The sequence below is a fragment of the Rhynchophorus ferrugineus genome, unplaced genomic scaffold, assembly GCF_030347505.1.
Source record: "Rhynchophorus ferrugineus isolate W39M unplaced genomic scaffold, kcgeb_rfMv2 rfM2, whole genome shotgun sequence".
NCBI lineage: Eukaryota > Metazoa > Arthropoda > Insecta > Coleoptera > Curculionidae > Rhynchophorus > Rhynchophorus ferrugineus.
Genome location: NW_027472581.1, coordinates 1,548,522 through 1,570,413, shown reverse-complemented (window position 1 = coordinate 1,570,413; position 21,892 = coordinate 1,548,522). Strand labels below are relative to the sequence as shown.

Here is a 21,892-nt window from a genome sequence, read left to right as displayed (position 1 = left end):
CAACAAAGGACTACTAATGAATGAGCCTCATATAAAATATTTTTCACAAAAAAATTTAATCAACTTCAAAAAATAAATAAGGAACTCACTAATAATTTTAAAATAATCAAACTTAGATTTTGAACAAAAAAAATAACATTTTAAAATAAAATAAGTACATAATAATCGTTGTAATAACTAAATAAAAATAAACAAAAACCTTATTTAACCTATCTACTACACGTATTTTATACTCTACTATATACACACAATTTAGCTTAATACCTGTCTAAATCTATTTATCTATTTACAATATTATTTTAACTATTACCAACTTATCACTTTGAAGTCATTAATAGCATCAAATTAGGTTATTATTTTAGTTATTTATATTACTATTTTAGAACTGTTTAGGCATGATTGAAAATAAGGAACACTTCAGGCCCCGGGGTCTGCTACCTGTCCTAGGTGATTCGATAAATATTCTCATCAAACTAGAACAAGAACAGAAAGTCGTTAGCCCAGCCGGGAATCGAACCCGAGACCTCTGCGTGTGAGTTGAACGTGCTAACCACTACACCATAGAAGCAGTTGCCTGCAATATTTCTACGGCTTATTATATGATATGGTTAGTGTTTAAAAAGCAAATTGAACGGCTTTTGAACTGAAAGACTTCCGGTCTTCCGTTACATCTCTTCACCAGTAATATTGTACCCAAATATCTGATTATTTTAGATAAAAAATATGTGAAAACTTTGTACGTGCCTTTGAAATTTGAGGGTTTCCCTTGATATCCTCTCTCCGCCTGGGGCCACCACAGAAGTGCAATCTTTCGAACGGAGAAATCGGCGAACATACTTTAAAAAAATATACAGTCGAACATAGAACCTTCTCAATTTTTTGGGTCGGTTAAAAAACGACACTACCTCTTAAACAGACAGTTAACAGTTAACTAATAGTTACACCAAAAATAAACAGTGACAATTTCCAAAAAACATATATCAATCCTAACATTACCAAATATAAATATAACTGTTAAATTGATAAACTATAAAAGAAAGAGATTGGGTTAAGATATTATGAAATTTTCCCCGATTTGGTCCGGAGTATCCGGCCTTTTGTGGTCCTTACTACAACCCATAATAATCAAATTCGATTGATATCCCTCCCCAAATAGGGTTTGATATTTTTTTCGTTGGGTTTTGGCTTTGTTCTTCGCCTTTGACCCTTGAACCCTTGTAAGTCGTTTTATACTTTTCAGAACAATATTGAACATTTATCTTATAAGGGAGTCTAATCTAAATAAATTATTTATTAATCACTGATGGTTTAAAATATCGATTTATTACTGTTAAAAATCAAACGATCTAACCAAGAAGCATGCGTTTATCTTGGATAGAATTCTAAATATAAATATTTGTGATAATATGACCTCAATTTATATGGGATATTACTATTTTACATCTGTAATTACATAGAATATAAATTTTCTGGAAAAATCGTTTACTTCCTATTAAATTTATAAATAGAATAATATTCTTGATCACTATACAGTCATCGAGAACGAAATTGGTATCTCTTGGCAATAAATAACAATAATATATTTTTTTTAAGTCAGCTTCAGCGTGTTATTGCATGTTCCTTATTTTTATTTATAATTTCTTGAAAGATAATCAATTTAATTATTTTATTTTATTTTTTCAGCCATGGAGAAGACTTAATTGTTACCCCGTTTGCACAAATTCTTGCCAGTCTACGTAGCGTTCGCAACAATTTCCAATGCCTCACCAATGTACCATCCAACAAGTAAGTATTTCCAAATATATATTTTATAATATTAGACCCGGTAAAAGATTAATGGCTTTGCGTTGAATTTTAACGGCTTTTCTTGTAATATGAAGACAAATCAAATATGATCCAAACCAAATATGTTAGACCTGTAATGTTATTGGTAAAAAATTATTTTTAAAGCAACTTGTTTCCACTGAGAGAGTTCTACAAAGTCTTACGTCTGGATAGTAAGGTGGATACATCAATAATTCGCAACCAAACTGTTGCAGTTTTTGACAAATCTATTTTTCGCTAAGCTCTGGGACAGTAGAATGTAAATGTATAAAACTATCACTAGTTATGTAGAATTTAATTCCTCACAAGTTGTGGTAATTATATTTTGTGTAAATCTAAAACTACTTGGAAATATTGATAAAAATATGTGTACAATTACTGTTGGCTGATTTTTCTTATATTATTTTGTATAACTCTGGAAAACTCTACGAAATGTTAATAAAAATATCAATATTTATGTAGAATTTAATACTAGAACTACATTCTGTATATATATGGCACTTTTATCATAAAATTATAACAAAAATATCAGCTCAATTCTAAACAGTTTTGGGTAATTAATTTTGATTTTTCCATATAATGGTAGAACGAAACCAAATATGTTTATAAAATTAGCAGTATATAGATATAATATTAAATACTTAAAAAGGTGGCATGGTTGCTTTTGCTGTATGTCAGATAATTTTAAAAAATTACGGGTAATATATATTTTTCGCTAGCTAGCTATTTAACAAAAGTTTGCTTATATTTCAAAAGCCAATCGCCTTGCATGAAATATGATGTTATTTTGGATTTTTTAATCACAATATTCACAAAATATGTAAATTTTACCTCATTTGGAGGAAAAAAATTTTTTTGACTATTTCTCCATATACCTACTCACGAAAAATTGGAATTTTTGACCATTTTCAAACTTTTCCTTATAATTCCAGTTTAAACAAGGATATATAGTCTAAAATATTACTACGTAAGTAAAATTAAATGCTAAATACGACGATAACGTAATTTTTTAACAAATATGGCTTAAAACTTGTTTTTGTCGAATTCGAATTTTACCGCTGTTTCAAAAAACAATTACAAATTTGATGGTTCTAGTATGGTAAGAATATCAGCTCAATAATTAATAGTTTTGATTAAATGTTTCTTCTATTTTTTCATAAAACTCTGGAACTGCACAATAAAAATAAATGAATACATGAGTATTTATTTAGATTTTAATGCCCAATAAGATTATGTAATTACATTTTTTATATATCTGGAAGTACTAGAAACTAATGACAAAACATCTGTTTAGTTATTGTTTAGTTATTAGTGTTGACTTTTTTTTCTATTTTTCCTCACAGTTCCGAAAAGGTCCACGATATGTTACTTAAAATATAAATATTTGTATGGAATTGAATGCTCAACAACAAGATGTAATTATATTCTGTGTATATCTAAAAGTTCTAGAAACTATTGATAAAAGTATTTGTCCAAATATGAATAGTTTTGGCTAATTTCTCTTATGTTCTATATATAAGCCTAAAAGGGTCTGTGATGTTAATAAAAATATCAGTATCTAGGTATAATTATATAACAAGATGCATTATATTCTGTATATATCTAAAAAAACTTCTTTCACACAACCCAAAATATCTTTTGTGTCAACGCCATTTTTTAATTGTACGTTAACAGGGCAGAACTTCTTCCAAGTAGCCAGTAAATTCTTCTAAATGTAATATTTCGTTCATATTTTTTCTTCTTTACATGATCATTCCAACGTGGCTTGGCGTCCAGTGCCCACTGGGTATTTAGATGTCATTTATTCTAATTGAGTTGCGTTGATTTCCCTTATATGCAAAATTGACATGCACAGAAAGCTTCTAGGACAGTGATTACAGTGTACTAACTTATCTCCCCTTTTTTGGAATAATAATCTGCTTGAGAAAGACTAAAATGTATGATTAATCAAGAATTGGAAAACTAGATTCATTATATTGAGCATTCTAAACGACTATTAATGTACATAGAGAATAAAAATACTACTATATGACCTGCTTACCTTATTCCAGAACTAACGACCACCGAGGAATATTGTTAACGCTTTTGGTTAGAATGTAGATTACTAAGATATTAAAATAGAAAACAGAAACGTAAAAAATCCCAGTAAGGAACTAAGAAGACAACATTTGTTGAATGAAAACAGATACTGCATCCGATGATGAGATGTATTTCAATGATATACATTGATACACGTTGTATAACATGATTAAAAATACTTTTTCCACATAAATATTCAAGGGAAATAATTATATAATCGTTTTAAGTAAAAAAAAAAACATGAATCGAGATGATAACTAACAGTTACAGTTCTAAAGCTGTTTAAAATGCTTTAAGTTAATCAACAAAAGCAAGTGTTTTAATGGACTCCAACTAAAGTATTAGGAGCATTAAAACATTCAAGGCGGCGAGGATTTGTGAACAATGGCGTTGCTACGTCTATTTTAATGGCAGATTAATGTCTCAGATAAAAATTGATGTTACGAGTTACCAGCGTCAGATATAACAGTGAATTATATTAGCAGTTAGTTGTTTAATTTTCAGATAGTAACAATTTTCGTTGTAGTTTTTTTTTTCGAATAATGCCAAGTAAAATGTTTTTATTATCATTAATTTCATCCAACAACAAAGGCCAAGCTCTGTTTTCAAAGCATCTGGTCCGTTTGTGCTTCGGCCTTTTTATCTAATAGTCTGGACAAAACAAAATATGTTACAGAAGCTGTGTATTTTTATTCTTTTAGTATCTCTTTTATTTTAATAAGTGGCATTTATTTCGATAGAATGAAAGGATTTTTTTTAATTTCTAACCATTTCAGTAACAAACAAAAAATAATATAATTAAAATGGTATATAGAGTATTCCAAAATTTATATATGATTCAACAATGAAGCTGAGTGTTTATATTGTTAATAATTTACAATCGGCCATATCTCAGTCTTTGGTAAAATGATGTACAAACATTTATAAACATGTTACTACTGAATTTTTTAATATATACACCTCACTCACGACACTACACAAGATCAGATGGTTTGATTCTTTTGAGTCTGTGTCCTGTCCTGGTGGTATCCAAAAGTTGCAATGTTTCAATATTCGTATGAGAATGGAGTCTTTCCTCATTCTCTCTTGCAATTCTGTTGATTTCTTGACTGACTGTGGGTATCTGAAGGTCCCGATGTAGGTAATCAATCGTAGAGTATTTGGGTGCACCCACAATACCTCTCATGACTTTGTTCTGAAAAATTTGTATTTTATTTATGTTACTCTTTGCAGAACATCCCCATAATTGAACTCCGTAAGTCCATATATTTTTCAATATTTGCTTATACAATAGTAATTTATTATGTACTGATAACTGTGATTTTCTTCCAATTAGCCAGTACATTTTCCTATATTTTAATTCCAGTTCTTTTCTTTTCTTCTTTTTATGTCCCCTTCCAGCTAAGTTTTGCATCAAGATTCATTCCGAGATATTTAGCGTTGTTGCTATATGGAATGATAGTATTATTTAATGTTGTTGGTGCTTGTACGGTCTGTTTATCGGCGTATATTTTTCCGTAATAAAATTTGGACGTCTACAGAATGCAATAGTTAACTAACAAACTGAGCTAAACGTCACACAACGAAGAGGGCACGCCATCAAAATGGTAGTCGTACTTTTGCCCCACATTAGTGTCAAATTAAAATAGTAGGGAGACTTTTGCCCCACCCTATTCAACAAAAAATGGAAAATAAATGTTCTTAGATAATATGCTGCCGTAACTTCGCTGTTCTTACAAAAACCTTATTGGACGTTAGTATCACCATCTATTGAAAATTCTTTTTTATGTCATATTTTAGTAAAAGTCATTTGCAAGTACATCTAAAACATTTCTCTCAATGAGACGATGACATTATTTTCTTGTTAAAGCTTGACATTGACATTGCAACTACAGTACATTGACATTGGCGTAACGCTTACATTTTATTCAACATTATTTTCGTTCTGTTGCGTGTTGACCGACTAAGGATAACAGTTAATTCAAAGTAATGGTTACCGAAATATTTGCGACTTGAAAAAGTAATCCACGTTTTTTAACCTTATTTTGCTTAAGTATATTTCTGTCTTTATAGGTTCTGCATTAAAATTGTTTCCATTTTTGAATTATTCTCGAGTTTTAGACCGAACTTTACTTAACTAGAAGAAATCGGTTCGTTGATTTTCGATGTGATGTCGATTTAAGTGATGGACACTGTTATGAGTTTTTTTTTAGTTTAAAACCAGTAAGGAACATAGAGAGAGGGCAAAATTGTACTAATTCCGTAATTGTAAGTTTAGAAACAGGTATTATAATAACGTGACAACGTATCACTCCTTGTCGAAAAATTGGTGAAAATCATCCCATCAACTTTCCGAAGATTCCTCCCGCTGGTTGCTTTTTTAGAACATAAAGTTATATGTTTTATTCAGTATATTATATTAGTATGTTAATGGCAATATTAGTTTTAAACAAAGTACATCACTGGTAAACGGAAAAGACATTTTGTCCATGATAATAACATTTTTAACGACCTCTTGCATCTCTAGAGATATTTTACAAAATTTTCTATGGCGATTTTTTTGATCTCCAACAAATGAAGCAAATATTTCTTATATATAGTATTATATATAGTTTATATATAGTTTTTCAATTTTATGTTAAAGTTTGAAGAGATTGATACTACATTTGATTTTACATTATATTTTAAGACGTGGATTACTTTTTCAGACACTTAGTATAATTGTGTAAAATGCATCAGTGATTTTATAAGGTTAGGGAAAATGTAAATTCAGATTTTCTTAATAGGTGGCTTATTCTGATTATATTTAATCAGTGTAATCAGAACTGACAAGTAGCGCGTTTAAAAGGTATTAACCTTTTTTCGCTAATGTATTACATCCTACAATTTACGTTCAATTGTTTGCTAAGTCAAAAGTCATGGTGCTTTGAAATGAAAATTTACAGAGCCATATTTTGCTTTATATGCGTGAGTTGCGATTAAGGAAAATGCAGAGAATATGAATATATATGAATGAACGCTTAAATAAAAATACTTGGACATATCGATGCTCAAGATGAACTCCCTCTGGGCTTATCGAAAATTATCGAGGTATACTGACATATTTCATCTTCTGACATCGCTGCGAACTAAATATCGACAATAAAATGTTTAGATGCCAAAACAATTTCGATAAATGTACAATGAAATACACAGTTTCATAATATTATAATGCCGCTTGCCAAGGACTGTTGTGAAAACCACTTTGTTCACTTTTACATAGATATCTTGGAAATTATACAGTAGCGGCAACATGGTTTTTGCAGCAAAGTTCCAAAAGCTTATCAGTGAAAATGGTACATAAATCATTGCTGACCTATACGAATAAATTCGCATTGAAGAACATATAACTTGATTTTTAAACATAACAAAAAGCCATAATAAACAATATCTTGCCTAATTAAATATTACCGGCAAAAAATCCTAATGACGCTATTTATTTTCCAGATCCAGGCGCTCTTCTGGAGCTGCCTCCGTATCTACCCCTCAGCCACGAAACTTGAACCCCGGAGGTAAGATCATTTAGTTAAGGGTGCGAGATATATCGTTAAATTTGTTTTTAATTTAAATTTTAACGACTTCCGTCGAAAACAATCATTATATTAGAATCCGAGATGGATTAGCCCAACATTGTGTTGAAATAATCCCTAAATCACTAAATAATAGGTTATTCAATAAGTTTTATGTGGGTTTGTGTTTCAATTGATCATTTTGGGGGTTGGTATTTTGAGATTTAGAAATATTTTCGAAGAAAAGGGCCAAAAATAAAGTTGAATGCGACGAAATGGGTTTTCTATATCGTTTCAACATTATGTGTGAAACTTGTATCTGCGTAATTCTACCTTTGTTGGCTCCGAACACAAATACAGACTAAGACATGTAATATGAAAACAATATTTCGGCTCAGAGGCGAGATGGAGTCTGAGATTCCAAGAGATTGTTTCAATCAGTCTTTTTAGGATGAGAAAAGAGATTAAAGATCCGAATCACTTTGTGTAAAATAGTTCAATAAAACATTGCGAAAGCTGACTAAACTCTCAATTGGCTTATTACCCAAACTTCTTATTAATATCCTAAAAGATTCATAAATAGATTGAACGCTCATCGAAAAAACAAGCAATAAAAGTATTGCAAATAAATTTAAATCTGTTTTTCCAGCTGTTCTTATTGAATAACAAAACTTATTTAACATCCTAAAGTGCACAAGTATATATATATATATATATATATATATATATATATATATATATATATATATATATATATATATATATATATATATATATATATTTATATATATATATAAGGTTTAAGCAGTCAATAGAAAAAATGTTCATGTCATTTTAGCATTCCATCTTCCTCGATAACGCTTTTCTATATGTTTTTTTTTTCCGCTGATGAAAGCGTTAAACTTATTCGTCACTCACTATTCCAAGATTAGGGTGGAAAAATCGAAATGGCAATACAAGAAAATTATTTTTAAAGAAACTCTACACCCTATTCTTTTAAATTTTTGTCACTCACTGAAAACTTGGCATTTTCAGCTTTAAAATTGCCCAAACTTTCTTAAATTACTTTCTTTAGAGATAACTAAGCTGCTAAATGTATCGGGGTAAGATATTCGTCGAATTCATTGTAATCTAACAAAAATGCCTTGTTTTATATTCGTCCCTTAGTTTAGAGAAAACTGTTTTCAAATACAAGAATCCTTTACTATTTTTATCCATGGCCTTGATAACATTTTTCATTAAAACAAGTTTTATATGTAAGGGTGGAAGAATCACATTTTCTTGTGAAATAAGAGGTTCATATTTAACGTTTGATTTACTACAAACAAAGTCAGTTCTGTTTGGCCAATCTTTAACTTCATAGTGATTTTTAGTCTCTCTGCTATCTCCTAAACTGAGAAAAGAACAATATTTCGTGAAACCTCCCTGTAGGCCCGGCAATATAGCAGTAACTTTTAAATCAGCTACAAATTTTCCATTTATATTCTGCGTATTTGATTAAGTCCAAAATTCTATAATTTAGTAATTCTGAAAAAAATTCCAAAAGTCTAAATTTCACGTTTTATATCTTTCTTTGTGGAGTAATACTTAGGAGTAATAGTTAGGAGTAGATAATATTCACACAACCATATCAATAGACAATGCTTATAACAATGAAATAAGGAATTCAAAACGCATAATCTTATTTATCTTGGATAAATTCGTAAATCTATTTGATTTAAAGCTCATCGTGCAGCTCTTTCGTTTGTTACGTACCTATAAGTACCGGTAATTAATTGTTGAACTATGTTTTAATAGCGTTGGGTTAATATTTGTTTTGATATTTAGTCCAACCTAGGTTTTAGGTTTTCATCATTTAGCAGTAACGGAAAATTAACATGGACAGATATTGAGCTATTAAGCTGTATTTTTCAGTGTCTATTCTATTTGTAGATCTTGTTGACTGCAACTTTTTCTACAGGTTCAGGCAAATATATATTTTTTTCATTATACTGTGTCGTCGGCAAATATTCCAAGTACTGTTTCTGTTTTTTTTTCGGATATCATCAGTGTATAGCAGACAAAGACAGGAGTGGTCTCAAGACACAAGCTTGGGTAAGTCCAGCTCAAACAGGTTTAAATGTTGAAAATCTCCTTTCATGAGAGGCTCTTTCCAAAAATACAACTGCAGCAGATTAGTTCCCGGTCAAGGTCGGTGAGACGCCAGGAACATTGCAGGACCGTGTTTATTTTCTTCAAATCCTATTTCCACAACCGTTGCTTTACAAAACTAATACTAATGAAAGTTCTACGGCTGTGAAATCCTTTGTAACGAAAGCCAACCTGCGAGAGACGTGATGCAACGATCACAAAACCTGGACGGTTGATGATTGATCGTCAATGATGAAGTTCTTATTATGATTAGCATATTGATAATAAACACTGCCATATTCCAAGATGATAATGCGCCTATACAGACATCCAAAGAGATTCAGTATTAGTTTGAGGGCCATCAGAATATCACCAAACATGTTCCTTGGCCAGCACAATCGCCAGACGTCAACATAATTGAACCGTTATGGAGAGATTTTGATCAGAGAGTGAGGAGTTGATCTTCATCTGCAACATTATGAAAAATTATATTATATTCCTCGAAGAATTGCAGCTATTTTAAAAGCAAATGGCGACTCATCTCTTTATTAATAAATGCATATTATGTAATATGTCCAAAGTGTTCATATTATTTTGTCTATCCACTTTACCACTAAAGCTACGTGATTTATTGGCATCTTAATTTGCAAAAAAAGGAGCATAACCTTGGGAGTAAACAAAAAAATAAACGTAATTTGGAGAATAAAACGTTCGTTTTTTTATACAAAGACGGGTCACGGAATTTACTTTTCAATCAACAACGATCATGGCGCGAAGCCCAACTTAATTCCATATCGAATTTCCTGGATGGAACGAATTCCTCTCGACGTTAACTTTAATTCGATCGGTCCTATCAAAGAATAAGATGTATCGAAACTATCTCAATCGAAACTATCAAGCGGGTAGCCTTGACCTCGATAAATCCGTAGAATTTCGCGTTAGAAAGGTAATTAGCGACGGTACTACGTAATACCATTACGTTGCCAAGAAAATATATGACTTCCTACACGTATTTTCCCTCAATGACTACGCCAATATAGAGAGCCACCCAAACAATGCGACCGTTTGATTCACGTTTTCTCACGTGGAGTTCGTTAGTCCTTCGTACCAAAATATCGAAGGTTAAGGTTATGTAGTTGATAAGGTTAGAGTACTATTTTTAAAATATGCAAATGAATAATATGCCAATTTATTTGAATCAGTGAATAGAATACGAGGTACTCGATTTCCCAATTTTTTATTTACAATAATTACATGAAATGACATTTACCAAATAAGTACTATCTGCAGCAAATGATATCAAAACACCATTTATACCACTAAATGTTCTGTATAAAAATTAAGTATTATTTTTGGTGTTAACAACAGTATCCTATTATTGTATTTTTTGAAAAATGAAATATTTTTTCTTTTTCGTCCCTACTAGCAATACTCCTTCTGAATATGATAGTGATGGTCAAGTTTCTCAGTTTCTTAGTCTCCTAGTTATTATGCAGTCTACTCCTGTCGATGCTCCCTAGCTCTTATCCACCCCACTATGCTTATATATTAAATCTATTATTCATTTTATAAATGTTAGTTAAATGTCCTTTCTTTTTTTCTATCGGTATTGCTAGTATATCCTATCCAACATATCGCACTGTTCAAATTCTTCCTCCAGTCTTATTACCTTAACGATCAATTCCCGACTGGTTTCTCGTTTAAATTTTTCTCATTTTTTAAATATATATCGCTTTCTTCTTTACTCTGCTCACCGTTCTAAGATTATTTTTAATTCTATAAAAGATAAAAGATTGATGGAAATAAACATCATGTTGCTACTATATATTTTACTGAGATTATTACCGAATTACAGTAATCCCTCATTATCCGCGGGGGTTACGTTGCAATAAGGTGGCGGCAGTTGGTGGTGGTTTGTGAAACCATCCATATACTGATTGAAAGGAGAAAGGCATATAATTTTGTTAGACTTATAGTTGAATGTATTTGTCTATTTATTTATGAAGAAAAATCTATGTACATACATATGTAAATACAAAATGTATTTTTACTTATATTTTAGTTGCCGATAAAAACATAAAATAACGAAAATTATCTTTAGAACGCAAGTTATATTTAATTTTATTTTTCAAGAAATGAAATGATTGTTGACTGTTTAATTATTTTCTCATATTATTCCAGACCATTTGGCTTCCGTAATAAACACGGAACAACAGAGCATATATATAGATTTGTCAACCAAATAAACAAAAACTTAAACGATAAAAAATATTGCTCCCCTACATTTCTCGATATTTCTGAGGTTTCGACAAAGTGTGGCGTAATGGACTGCACGTTAAATTGAAAAAAACTTTTGCCCCATACGCACTTTCAAGTGATGAAATCATACCTCATGGACAGACATTTTATTATTAAACGGGTTGTCGAATACACTGACCTACACCCAATATATTCGGGTGTTCCGCAGGGCAGTGTTCTTGGCCTATTGTTATATCTATTGTATACAGCTAACCTACCGACCTCAAGAAACAGTACTGTTGCAACATATGCTGACGATACAACGGTTTTATCATCACACGAGGGTCCAATATCAATATCAATTTTCAATTCAATTTTTGTCACTTGACGTGTTGATATTGGGGGGCGGGGGCAGACATAAAGTGAATATATAAAATAATAACTTAATAAATATGTTAAATAAAATTTATATGGGCCAAAAGTATAAATAGTGTATATAGAATTTAAAAACTATAACGATGTAGAGGTTTTATCCAGACAGCAAACATCAGCAGCCTTACTGAAGTAGTAATGGTTATTTGGCTAGTAACACTAAACTTAGCATAGACTAGATTATATGGAGAAAATAGATTTCTCGTAGAAATCCGAGGAGTGTTTCTGCATTGTTTTCTGTTAGGACATTTCTAAGATTTTGCAACTCATACTTAGTTCTAATCGGGGAGTCGTGGACAGTCGTTCAGTATGTGATAGACTGAAATAGAGGCACGGTGAAAAAACTCACAGTGATCAGGCGGGTTCAAAATCATCAAGTGACCGTGCGAGAAACGACATTGGCCCCATCTTAGTCGATTCACTGCTACGGCATGGTGACGAAAGGCAGGAACGCGAAGAGAGGAGTAAAAGCAGCTTTAACCTCAAAGAGCTTGTTGTGGTTGGCCTCCTGGGCTCAACGACAGTGTACCTCATTCTGTCTGAAACAAGAAATGAATGGGATAGGTTAAATATGGACACAAGCATCCGTGAGGGGCGGGGAGAGGAGGCTACCAATTTAGCCGCGCTATCCGCGCGTTCGTTTCCCAGTATACCAACGTGAGAAGGGATTCTCAGTAAACTTATCCTAATCCCATTCAAATAGAGGACACGGATGATTGACAGTCGAAAACCAGGGGATGGATAAATTTCTGTTCCAGGAAACATTCGAGAGCATTTCGGGAATCGGTCAGGATTAGCCATTCTTTAAAAGATTGTGTTGTGATGTATGAAAAAGCTTTGAATATCGCGAAAACTTCAGCGGTCAATATTGAATCCTGTTCAGGGAGCTTGAAACGGAATGCTCGGTTGTTTACCACAACTGCACTGCCAAGCTCGCTGCGAGATTTAGTAAAAGTGGAAAGTTCACAGAATTTGGACCAAATAAGGTAATAATAATATCTCTTCTTTAAAATTGACATAAAGATATGTCTATGAAGGGGGCTGTGAAAGGCCAAGGGAGAAATTGGGATAGTGAACAAGGAGGGGATGAAACAAGCCAATTCCAGTCCTCGAAAAAAGTTCAGAATTTTGTTCAAATTCCATTTCTATAATTTTTACATACAGTTTGTTTTTTACAGCTTTATATACCACAAAACAAATAATTATAACTAAAAAATTTATAATGATTTAGGAATCTCCAAAAAATGAGAGAGAATAACTTTTAATCAACTGCGAATTTTAGATCATCGACCGTATGGCCCGGACATTGCCCCGTCTGAGTACTATTTATCCTAGCAAATCGATTTTAAAAGGCGTTTGCAAAAATCACTTGGTTTAATTTTTCGCTTCAAAAAAATCGAACGTCTAGTTTTATGATAATCAAATATATTTATATTAACAGCCACTGTAATTTTTTGAGATATACTATTGCAATAATCCTACCCAATTTCTAGAAAACGAAAATTGATAATCGAAAGTCAAATAACATGAGCAATTTGCTACAGACTGTGGATTAAAGAATTAGGGTAGAAAAACTGAGTTCACCTTATATTTCAAATGGCAGCCAAATAAGGAGGGTTGCTGCTCCAATAACTCAATTACTAACGATCGTTCTAAATATAGCTCCTCGAATAGTTAGTTAGTGTCTACCGAAAGGAGTTATTAAACTTGATTGTGATATATTTACGTAACGTTATTGTTATTTTAACAAAACAGCAGAATTATATTCAGACTTTAGTATAATAAATATAAAGTAATGAATAAATTGAATGATAAATATAACAGAAACAGAAACTTATTTCCTTGCAGGTCGTTCTTAGTCAAAACCGGCAATTAGAATATGATGAAGCGGCAGATGTCAAAATCATCAAATTTAGCATTTATGTTCGACTAATAGTTGCTTGCATTGATACATTACATTTTCACAAATATATATCACCATAAAGAAACATGCAAGCACTTTATATTATAGATATGATGACGATTGGTGATTATGACTTTTCAATATTAGGCACCATTACAAAGCTTCAACATTTTAATCAATATTTTTTCAATGATGTTTCCAAACTGTTAAATACATCAAATTTAACCAAAATTCCGTAATATTAGAATAGATTAATTACTATAAGTGGAGGATTATTATATAAATGACCCCAAGGTTTAGTTGTTTAATATTCTCAGACATCTTACGGCTTAAAGCAATGGGAAAATGAGTCAGCATACGGTTATTAAAACGTCATTTTGTTTTATTTTCTAGTTAACGCTCGACTAAGATATTAAAATTTACCGAACTTTTTGATTAACCTATTTTAAGTTGTGACCTGTTATTCAAACTGTTAATTAGTATGTATGATTCAGACTTACCAAATTGAATGGATAATTGTTTTGAAATAATACGAGAGTTTTAGTTTTATACGTAATTTTAGTCTTTAGTAATAGGCAAACAGTAATGTTGTAGTTAATTTATTATTGATAACTAAACATGCAAATATTTTAAAATTATTTTTGATTTATTTTAATAAAAACAATTTTTGGGTTTGTCGCGATTGATTCTTGTGCCTTTATTCCACAAAAGGGTTATTGTCTATTGACGCAAAGAAAACAGACTATGGATATATATTATGGAGAAAATTCCATCCAGGGTCAATAAAAGTCAGGTACTACCATACAATAAAACCAAATGAATCTCATAATCATGTTTTATAATATCAATGAAATAATTCTAGTGAAACTTTTGTGAAAAAATGTGTAACAGCCACTGAGTCATTCTATAGGCGACTAAGCCATCATTCATTATCTAGGATCTGCAAAACCTCAACATTAATGTGATGATGGAGCCACCGTTCATGTTTTTAGGCATAGTCCTTGATAACGTTATCGGCAATTTCTGCCAGCAGGTACGGATTGCCCGTACAAATGTACCATGGAGCTTCATTTTTTTGTTGGCTGCAAGTTGCAGGATATTAAAGATGTTAATGAATATGCAAAAAACTAAATAATAGCTTCACAGAATTTGTAGCTGACTTCCCACGTGGGTCATAAGAAAATGTAGAAAGCAGTAGATAAAGGAAAGCCATATAAGGCAACTTAAAGACGAGCTATTTGCGACAGTGAAACCGAAGAGTGGAATAAATAAACAAAGAACGATACAATTCTATTCAATAATTTAAAAAAATAAATTATTATTTTAATCAGCCTAGTGTATTTATAGTTGTTGCAAAAGCAGATTTTTCTATAGAAATATACTACTACAGGTATAAAATGAAGACTGTTATGAAACGTTTTACTTTAATACTATAAAAATATTGATACCTCTTATCTGTCAACGAAAGCACATCCCCTGGTTGGGATGTACTTCCATACGACGATGACGTACTTCCATAGAAACAATTTTAGCGGTTATAACTTTACACAAGTCTAGTGTTCACGAAATATTGGACTAGGATGTTTTATGAAGAAAATTCCATGCAGGGTCCCATGGTTAATAGCTAGTGGTATGCTACGAGTTATTCAAACCATATAAATGTCATGAGTACTATTATATCAATTAAAAGTTTCTAAAACTATTGTGAAAAAAATCAGAAATAATGTGTAACAGCTATTGAGTCATTCTATAGGCGACTAAGCCGTCATTATCTAATATCTGGAAAACTTCAACATTAATATGCTGATGGAGCCTCCGTTCATGTCTTTAGGCATAGTCCTTGATAACGTTATCGATAGTTTCTGCCTCCAGGTACAGATTGCCATTAGAAATGTCCCATAGAGCATTAGAATACCTCGACGTATCTTGTTTTGGAATTTTTGTATGATTTTTTGGCTGGTACTATCCAAATTTTCAAGACTTGGTAAAGCAAAAGCTTGTTATATACTTACAGGGCTGAATATGTAACCAATAACCGACACATTTCCTGTACTTTAGCTTGAGTTCTTCACATTTTTTCATGTGCCTTGAATCTTGATTTGAGTTTAACATCAATGGTCAAGAGTCATCAAGATATTTGGCCGTATTTCCGTACCAGATAACTTTTGTTTAATTTTTTTGTTGGATGCAAGTTGCAGGATGTTAAAGAATATGCAAAGAATATTAAAAATTAAAAAATAGCTTCAAAGAGTTTGTTGGTGATTTGTCAGTTCCCACGTGGGACATAAGACAATGTAGAAAGCTGTAGATAAAGGAAAGCCATAGAAGGCAACTTAAAGATGAGTTATCTGCAACAGTGAGACCGAAGAGTGTAATAAATAATCAAAGAACGATACACTTTTATTCAATAATTTAGATAAATAAATTATTATTTTAATCAGCCTAGTGTAATTATAGTTGTTGCAATATATATTTTAGGTGAAAAATATGATGAAAACTATATGAATACTCAAATGAAATAATGAAAATATGCTATGTAGCCATTTGAAAGCATTGATAGATATTAAGGTGTAACGATTAATATAATAAGACAGACTAAGTTAATTTAATAATTCTAAATAAATTCCTTTAATATATATTTCTATACTGTAAAAAATAAATTATCTAATTGTTTTTGTTATTGTTTTAATATACATGCTAAATTCAAATATCACTATCAAAGTAGTTTTATTCTATCATCTATTTTATTTATTTTATATGTATCATCTATATTAATATACAAACATGTATATTCTACTTCATTTATTAATCCATATTTATGTTTATAAAATAAAAGTAATGAGAGATCATGTATACTTACATTGGATATAATCTTACTTATACTTATACTAGCGACCCGCCCCGGCTTCGCACGGGTGCAATGCTGATACTAAATTAAATACACTACAGAAAAAATATGAACGTTGTATATAAAAACATAGCGACCCGCTCCGACTTTGCACGGGCATAAATTATATATGCCTATGTCACTCAATGAAAACATGATTAAAATCGATCCAGTATTTTTGGTTCATTCATTACTGCCCTTGGCCTGCACGCATTAAATTTGGAGTAAAACAATTCCTCTTCCCCTATACTTACTATGAAGATTTCCTGCTATCTTTGGAATATCTAAATTCATACAATTTTTATTACATTACACATTTTTAAACGCAAATTTTAAATTTGTAATATCTCCGAAAATATTTGTTTAATTTACATGCTGTAAGGAACCATATTGATCTATATTAATTGCACGCTGTATTTAAGGTACTTAATTCGATAAGGATTAATGCCGTATTGCTTAAAATATCTTCGTAAATAAGCAATTTTCTCACGTAAAAAGTAAATAATAAAAATGGTTAATGTGGGTTATCCCTAAAAGATAAACATATACCATCGCGGACTTTTTTGTAGACCTTTTTATGGTGTACAATACTGTAGTACATTAATTTGATCTAACTCGTAGGGTTAGGCAGCGTTTTTGCTAATTGCTAAATAAGCCTAAAAAATAGGTTAATTTACGACATCACGTTAGAAACCTCTAAAATTAGCAATGTTGCCTTAGTATATTATGCATGTATTATACATATAAACCTTCCTCTTGAATCACTCTATCTATTGAAAAAAACCGCATCAAAATCCGTTGGGTAGTTTTAAAGATTTAAGCGCACATAGGGATATAGGGACAGAAAAGGCGACTTTGTTTTATACTATGTAGTGACTTATACTTTGTTATTATGTTCAGTGGTGCACTAGTTTAACCTTATCAATACTTCATCATAAGACGATAACTTTAGTAATCATTCATGATATTGTTGCTTAGAAATTTGCAAGTTTCTTTTACAACATCTTCACTCCTTTCGAAATACTACGAAACAAAATTGCTAGAATGTCGGCAAAAAATTAAACCATTCGCCAAATTAACTTTTTATCAACCATATTTCGTTGTAACTGTTAAAGTTTTAATTTGCGTAGCCGAAAACAGGCTACAAAGGCCTTTGCAGCGTTACTTGTTATTTATGGATAATTTAAATTTTCCCGATACTGAAGTTTAATAAGTTCGTCGTCTTTCATTTTCCACCTCGGCAACCTGATGACGTCAAGAAAACCAATATCCTATAAATACGCTTCGGATTTCTTTCGAATGTATAGCATCTCTATTCAATATTTTTCTGCACGTTGAATATTATGGAATATAAGCACTGAATTTTTATATCAAAATTTTTTTTTATTACTCTTCGTGAGTTCATAATCTGCCCTATTGGCAATAAGTATTTCTTATGTCTATATATACATGGCATGTAGAAAATCACTTCATTTTCTTCATCTTCATCTTCTGTATAAAATATTATCTTAATTAATTAGTCTTATTCTAAAGTCTACATATGTCCAGTAATCAGATCAGATGGTGTTAAACGTTTTAGTCTACGCACTTCACTATCACGTCGCATATTTAGCTGATTAGCGAGTACATTGGGATGCACTGACACTCTTTCGAGGTACTTCACACAAACACGTTGAATTACACTCGTTATAGGTTCTAGAGGAATATCGCGTTGTATCACTTTATTTGAAGTATAGTACGGAGCATCAACAATGGCACGCAGCACCTTATTTTGGAACCGTTGAATGATGGATATATTAGATTTGCTAGCGGTACCCCATAGTTGGATTCAATATGCCCAAATGGGCTTGAGTATAGACTCATACAGCAATACCTTGTTATCTAATGATAACTTGGATTTGCGCCCGATGAGCCAATACATTTGATATAATTTTACTCCCAGTTGTTTTCGTTTAGAGAGTTTGTGCTTCTTCCAGGTTAGGTGTCGATCTAAGTGCATACCAAGATATTTAACATGCTCTGCTTGGGGGAGTTGACGATGATTGATATTCACTGGTGGACATGTTCTTCTACGCAGGGTAAACGTTATATGCGTGGATTTTGTTTTATTGGCTTTAATGCGCCATGTCTTCAACCATAATTGTATTTGCTCCAGGTGGGTTTGTAGGTTTATTGATGCTGTGACTGGATCTTCATGGCTAAGATTGCTGTATCGTCTGCATGTGTTGCCACAGTAGTTATTTTTGTGGTGGGCAGATCAGCCGTATACAGAAGATACAGTACTGGACCCAGTACACTAACTTGCGGAACTCCTGAATATATGGGATTTAATTCGGTATGTTCATCGCCTTGATTTACAATAAAATGTCTGTCACTGAGATACGATTTTAGTAACTGATAGTCCGGATGAGGAAGAAGTTTCTTTAGTTTAACCTGCATATTTCAACATGAAATATTATTTTGTTTAATGATTTATGTTGGTACCACGAGCTTTTTAAATGTGAAAATCAATTTTTTCAATACATGCACAACTTTAACTAGCTCTTAAATTAAAAAAAAATGTTTTATTGCAAAAAAATGGTTATCTACTTTTGGCCCAAGGTATTGTACATGGGGCAGAAGTCCTGCTACTATTTTGATTACCTATAACTTTGCTCAAATAATAGATAAGTAAGTTTAGCTTTCATAACAAGTTTACGTTGTCTTTATTTTTTTTTCGCTATGATTAAAAAGATATATCGGCTAAAAGGTGATCGTGGTTCGCTATACAACTTTTGGCTCTTTTCAAGACATTTACATGACATCCTGCAACATCTAAGGTTAAATTTCTTCAATTTCGTGACGAATATTGTCTTTAAGATATTGAATCGTTTGGGGCTTATTCACATAAACTTTCTAACTTTCTTCTAGTCCTCGTTCTTCCATTTTAAGTACATGAAAATTTCGAATCATGGGTACCAAGACATAATTAATTGAGAATTCTGTGTTCGCCAAAACCGACTGCTCTGTTTATAGACTCGTTGATCAGGATCTCTCGGTATCAGTTTTTGGACTGACTGAATTTTGTACGGGAATATTTTTAAATCAGTTTTCAAAATTCGCCTTCTAAAGTGTGCAGAAATGTGTAACCGGGAACCATGTCTCCGAATTGATGTTTATGGAGACTCTGCAACACTATCGCGCACCACAGCCACATTTTAAGCGTTACGAGATATCTATCTGATGTCTGCTGTCGTTCCGTACTGTCGAAAATTCGCATGTGAACGATAAATTCTGGTTTTTGTTTGAGGCACTGGACGATTAGGATATTTTTGACGCAATTTCCGCTGAATTCCAATAATGGAACGGTTATTTTCAATAAATATTGTCATTATTTCTGCTCGTTATTGTGGCGTATATTTATCCATAATAATATTTGGACGTCTACACAATACAATGGTTAAAGCGAAAATGAAACTGTGCTAAACGTCACATAAACAAGATAGTAGCGGGACTTTTGCCCCGCCTATTAGCTGGCTTTTGATTTTAAAGAATTCTATAGTAATTTTGTAATTTCATTCAGTGAATAGAATTTATTCAAAATATTTTATTTAATGTATTTTACTACAGTACTCGTATTTCAGACAATTTTTAGATATCGCTTTTTACTGATATAAAAGCAGTCGGAAGGGGTGAATGTCTGGTGAATACGGTGACTTCTATAACTACAGTAATAAAAAACTTGATTAATATAAATAAATTATTCTAAAAACAATCAATTTGTGTAAAGGCAAAATTTAGCTTAAATTAAAAAAAAATTAAAATATCACTGGAAATCGATTCGAAGTTTCAATATAGTGAAGGAAAAGAAACATAATGATAATAGCGGTGGCCTTTTTTTTATAAAGGGAAGAAATTCCTCTCGTTTGCTTTACTAAACATAGTTATATTTTGAAATTATCGACTAATGAATCAATTTATATGCTCGTTTATAGGATTGGATGTGAAGCCGAGTGACATAGATCAGTGAAAGGAGCATCTGAAAAATATGACGAATGCTTTTACTATTCCTTCAATTAATTATTGAAATGCCTTAACTATTATACACCTTATTCGGTCATTCCATGTCTTTGTACACTTGAGAAATTGTTGTTTATATCAATTATATTGTTGCTTTCATCAGAAATAGTCTCACCAATATTTGAGAGCATTTGAGCAGAGCCTTGGTTGCAGGTGATGGAAACTAAAGCAGATAATTAAAGCTTTATATTAAAGATAATAATGCAGCTTATAATCTTAAATTTTCGAAACCGAGAACAGATTTATGCTGCACATACAAATCGTTCAATTTATATGGGGTTATATTTACAGGTATCTTATTTCAAATAAGTAAATCAGACATAGTGATTTTCTGTACGGATGGGGATCCGATAAGGAAAATCATCACCACCACTCCAGTAAACAGGCTGGGTGAGACCGGATCGGTCTTCTGGGTGGTGATCTCCAAGTTGATCACTGGCCAGTCGGTAAGCTTAGCGCAGAAGATCGTGGTTCGGAGCCCCATTAAGCAGTAGATACTGTTCAAACTAACGTTCCTTGTTAAAAAGGATATACAAAAAAAAATTATGAAAAGGGTGTACTGGAAATAATATTTCATAATTTGTATTTCCCCACGAAAATTACAACAGGCAAGTGACAATATAAATAATTTGACACAAGCTTGGAAAATAAAAATTAATGAAAGTAAATCTGTGCATGTGCAGTTCACCTACAATCATTTCATATAACGCTAAATATCTCGAAATGAATCTTGATGCAAAACTTCGCTGGAAGGAATATATAAATAAGAGAAGAAAAGAACTGGTATTGAAA

At 31.8% G+C, this 21,892-nt stretch overlaps 1 protein-coding gene across 4 annotated transcripts in view; it reads left to right on the top strand.

The window, feature by feature from the left end:
• The window catches only part of dnc (phosphodiesterase dunce), a 787,050-nt gene that overhangs the window by 434,657 nt on the left and 330,501 nt on the right, over positions 1 to 21,892 (top strand). For all 4 annotated transcript variants that reach the window (XM_076395536.1, XM_076395535.1, XM_076395537.1 and 1 more), the window contains 2 exons: positions 1,684 to 1,785; positions 7,390 to 7,454. In XM_076395536.1, coding sequence (XP_076251651.1) covers positions 1,684 to 1,785; positions 7,390 to 7,454 — 167 coding nt within the window. The remainder of the gene's footprint in view (positions 1 to 1,683; positions 1,786 to 7,389; positions 7,455 to 21,892) is intronic.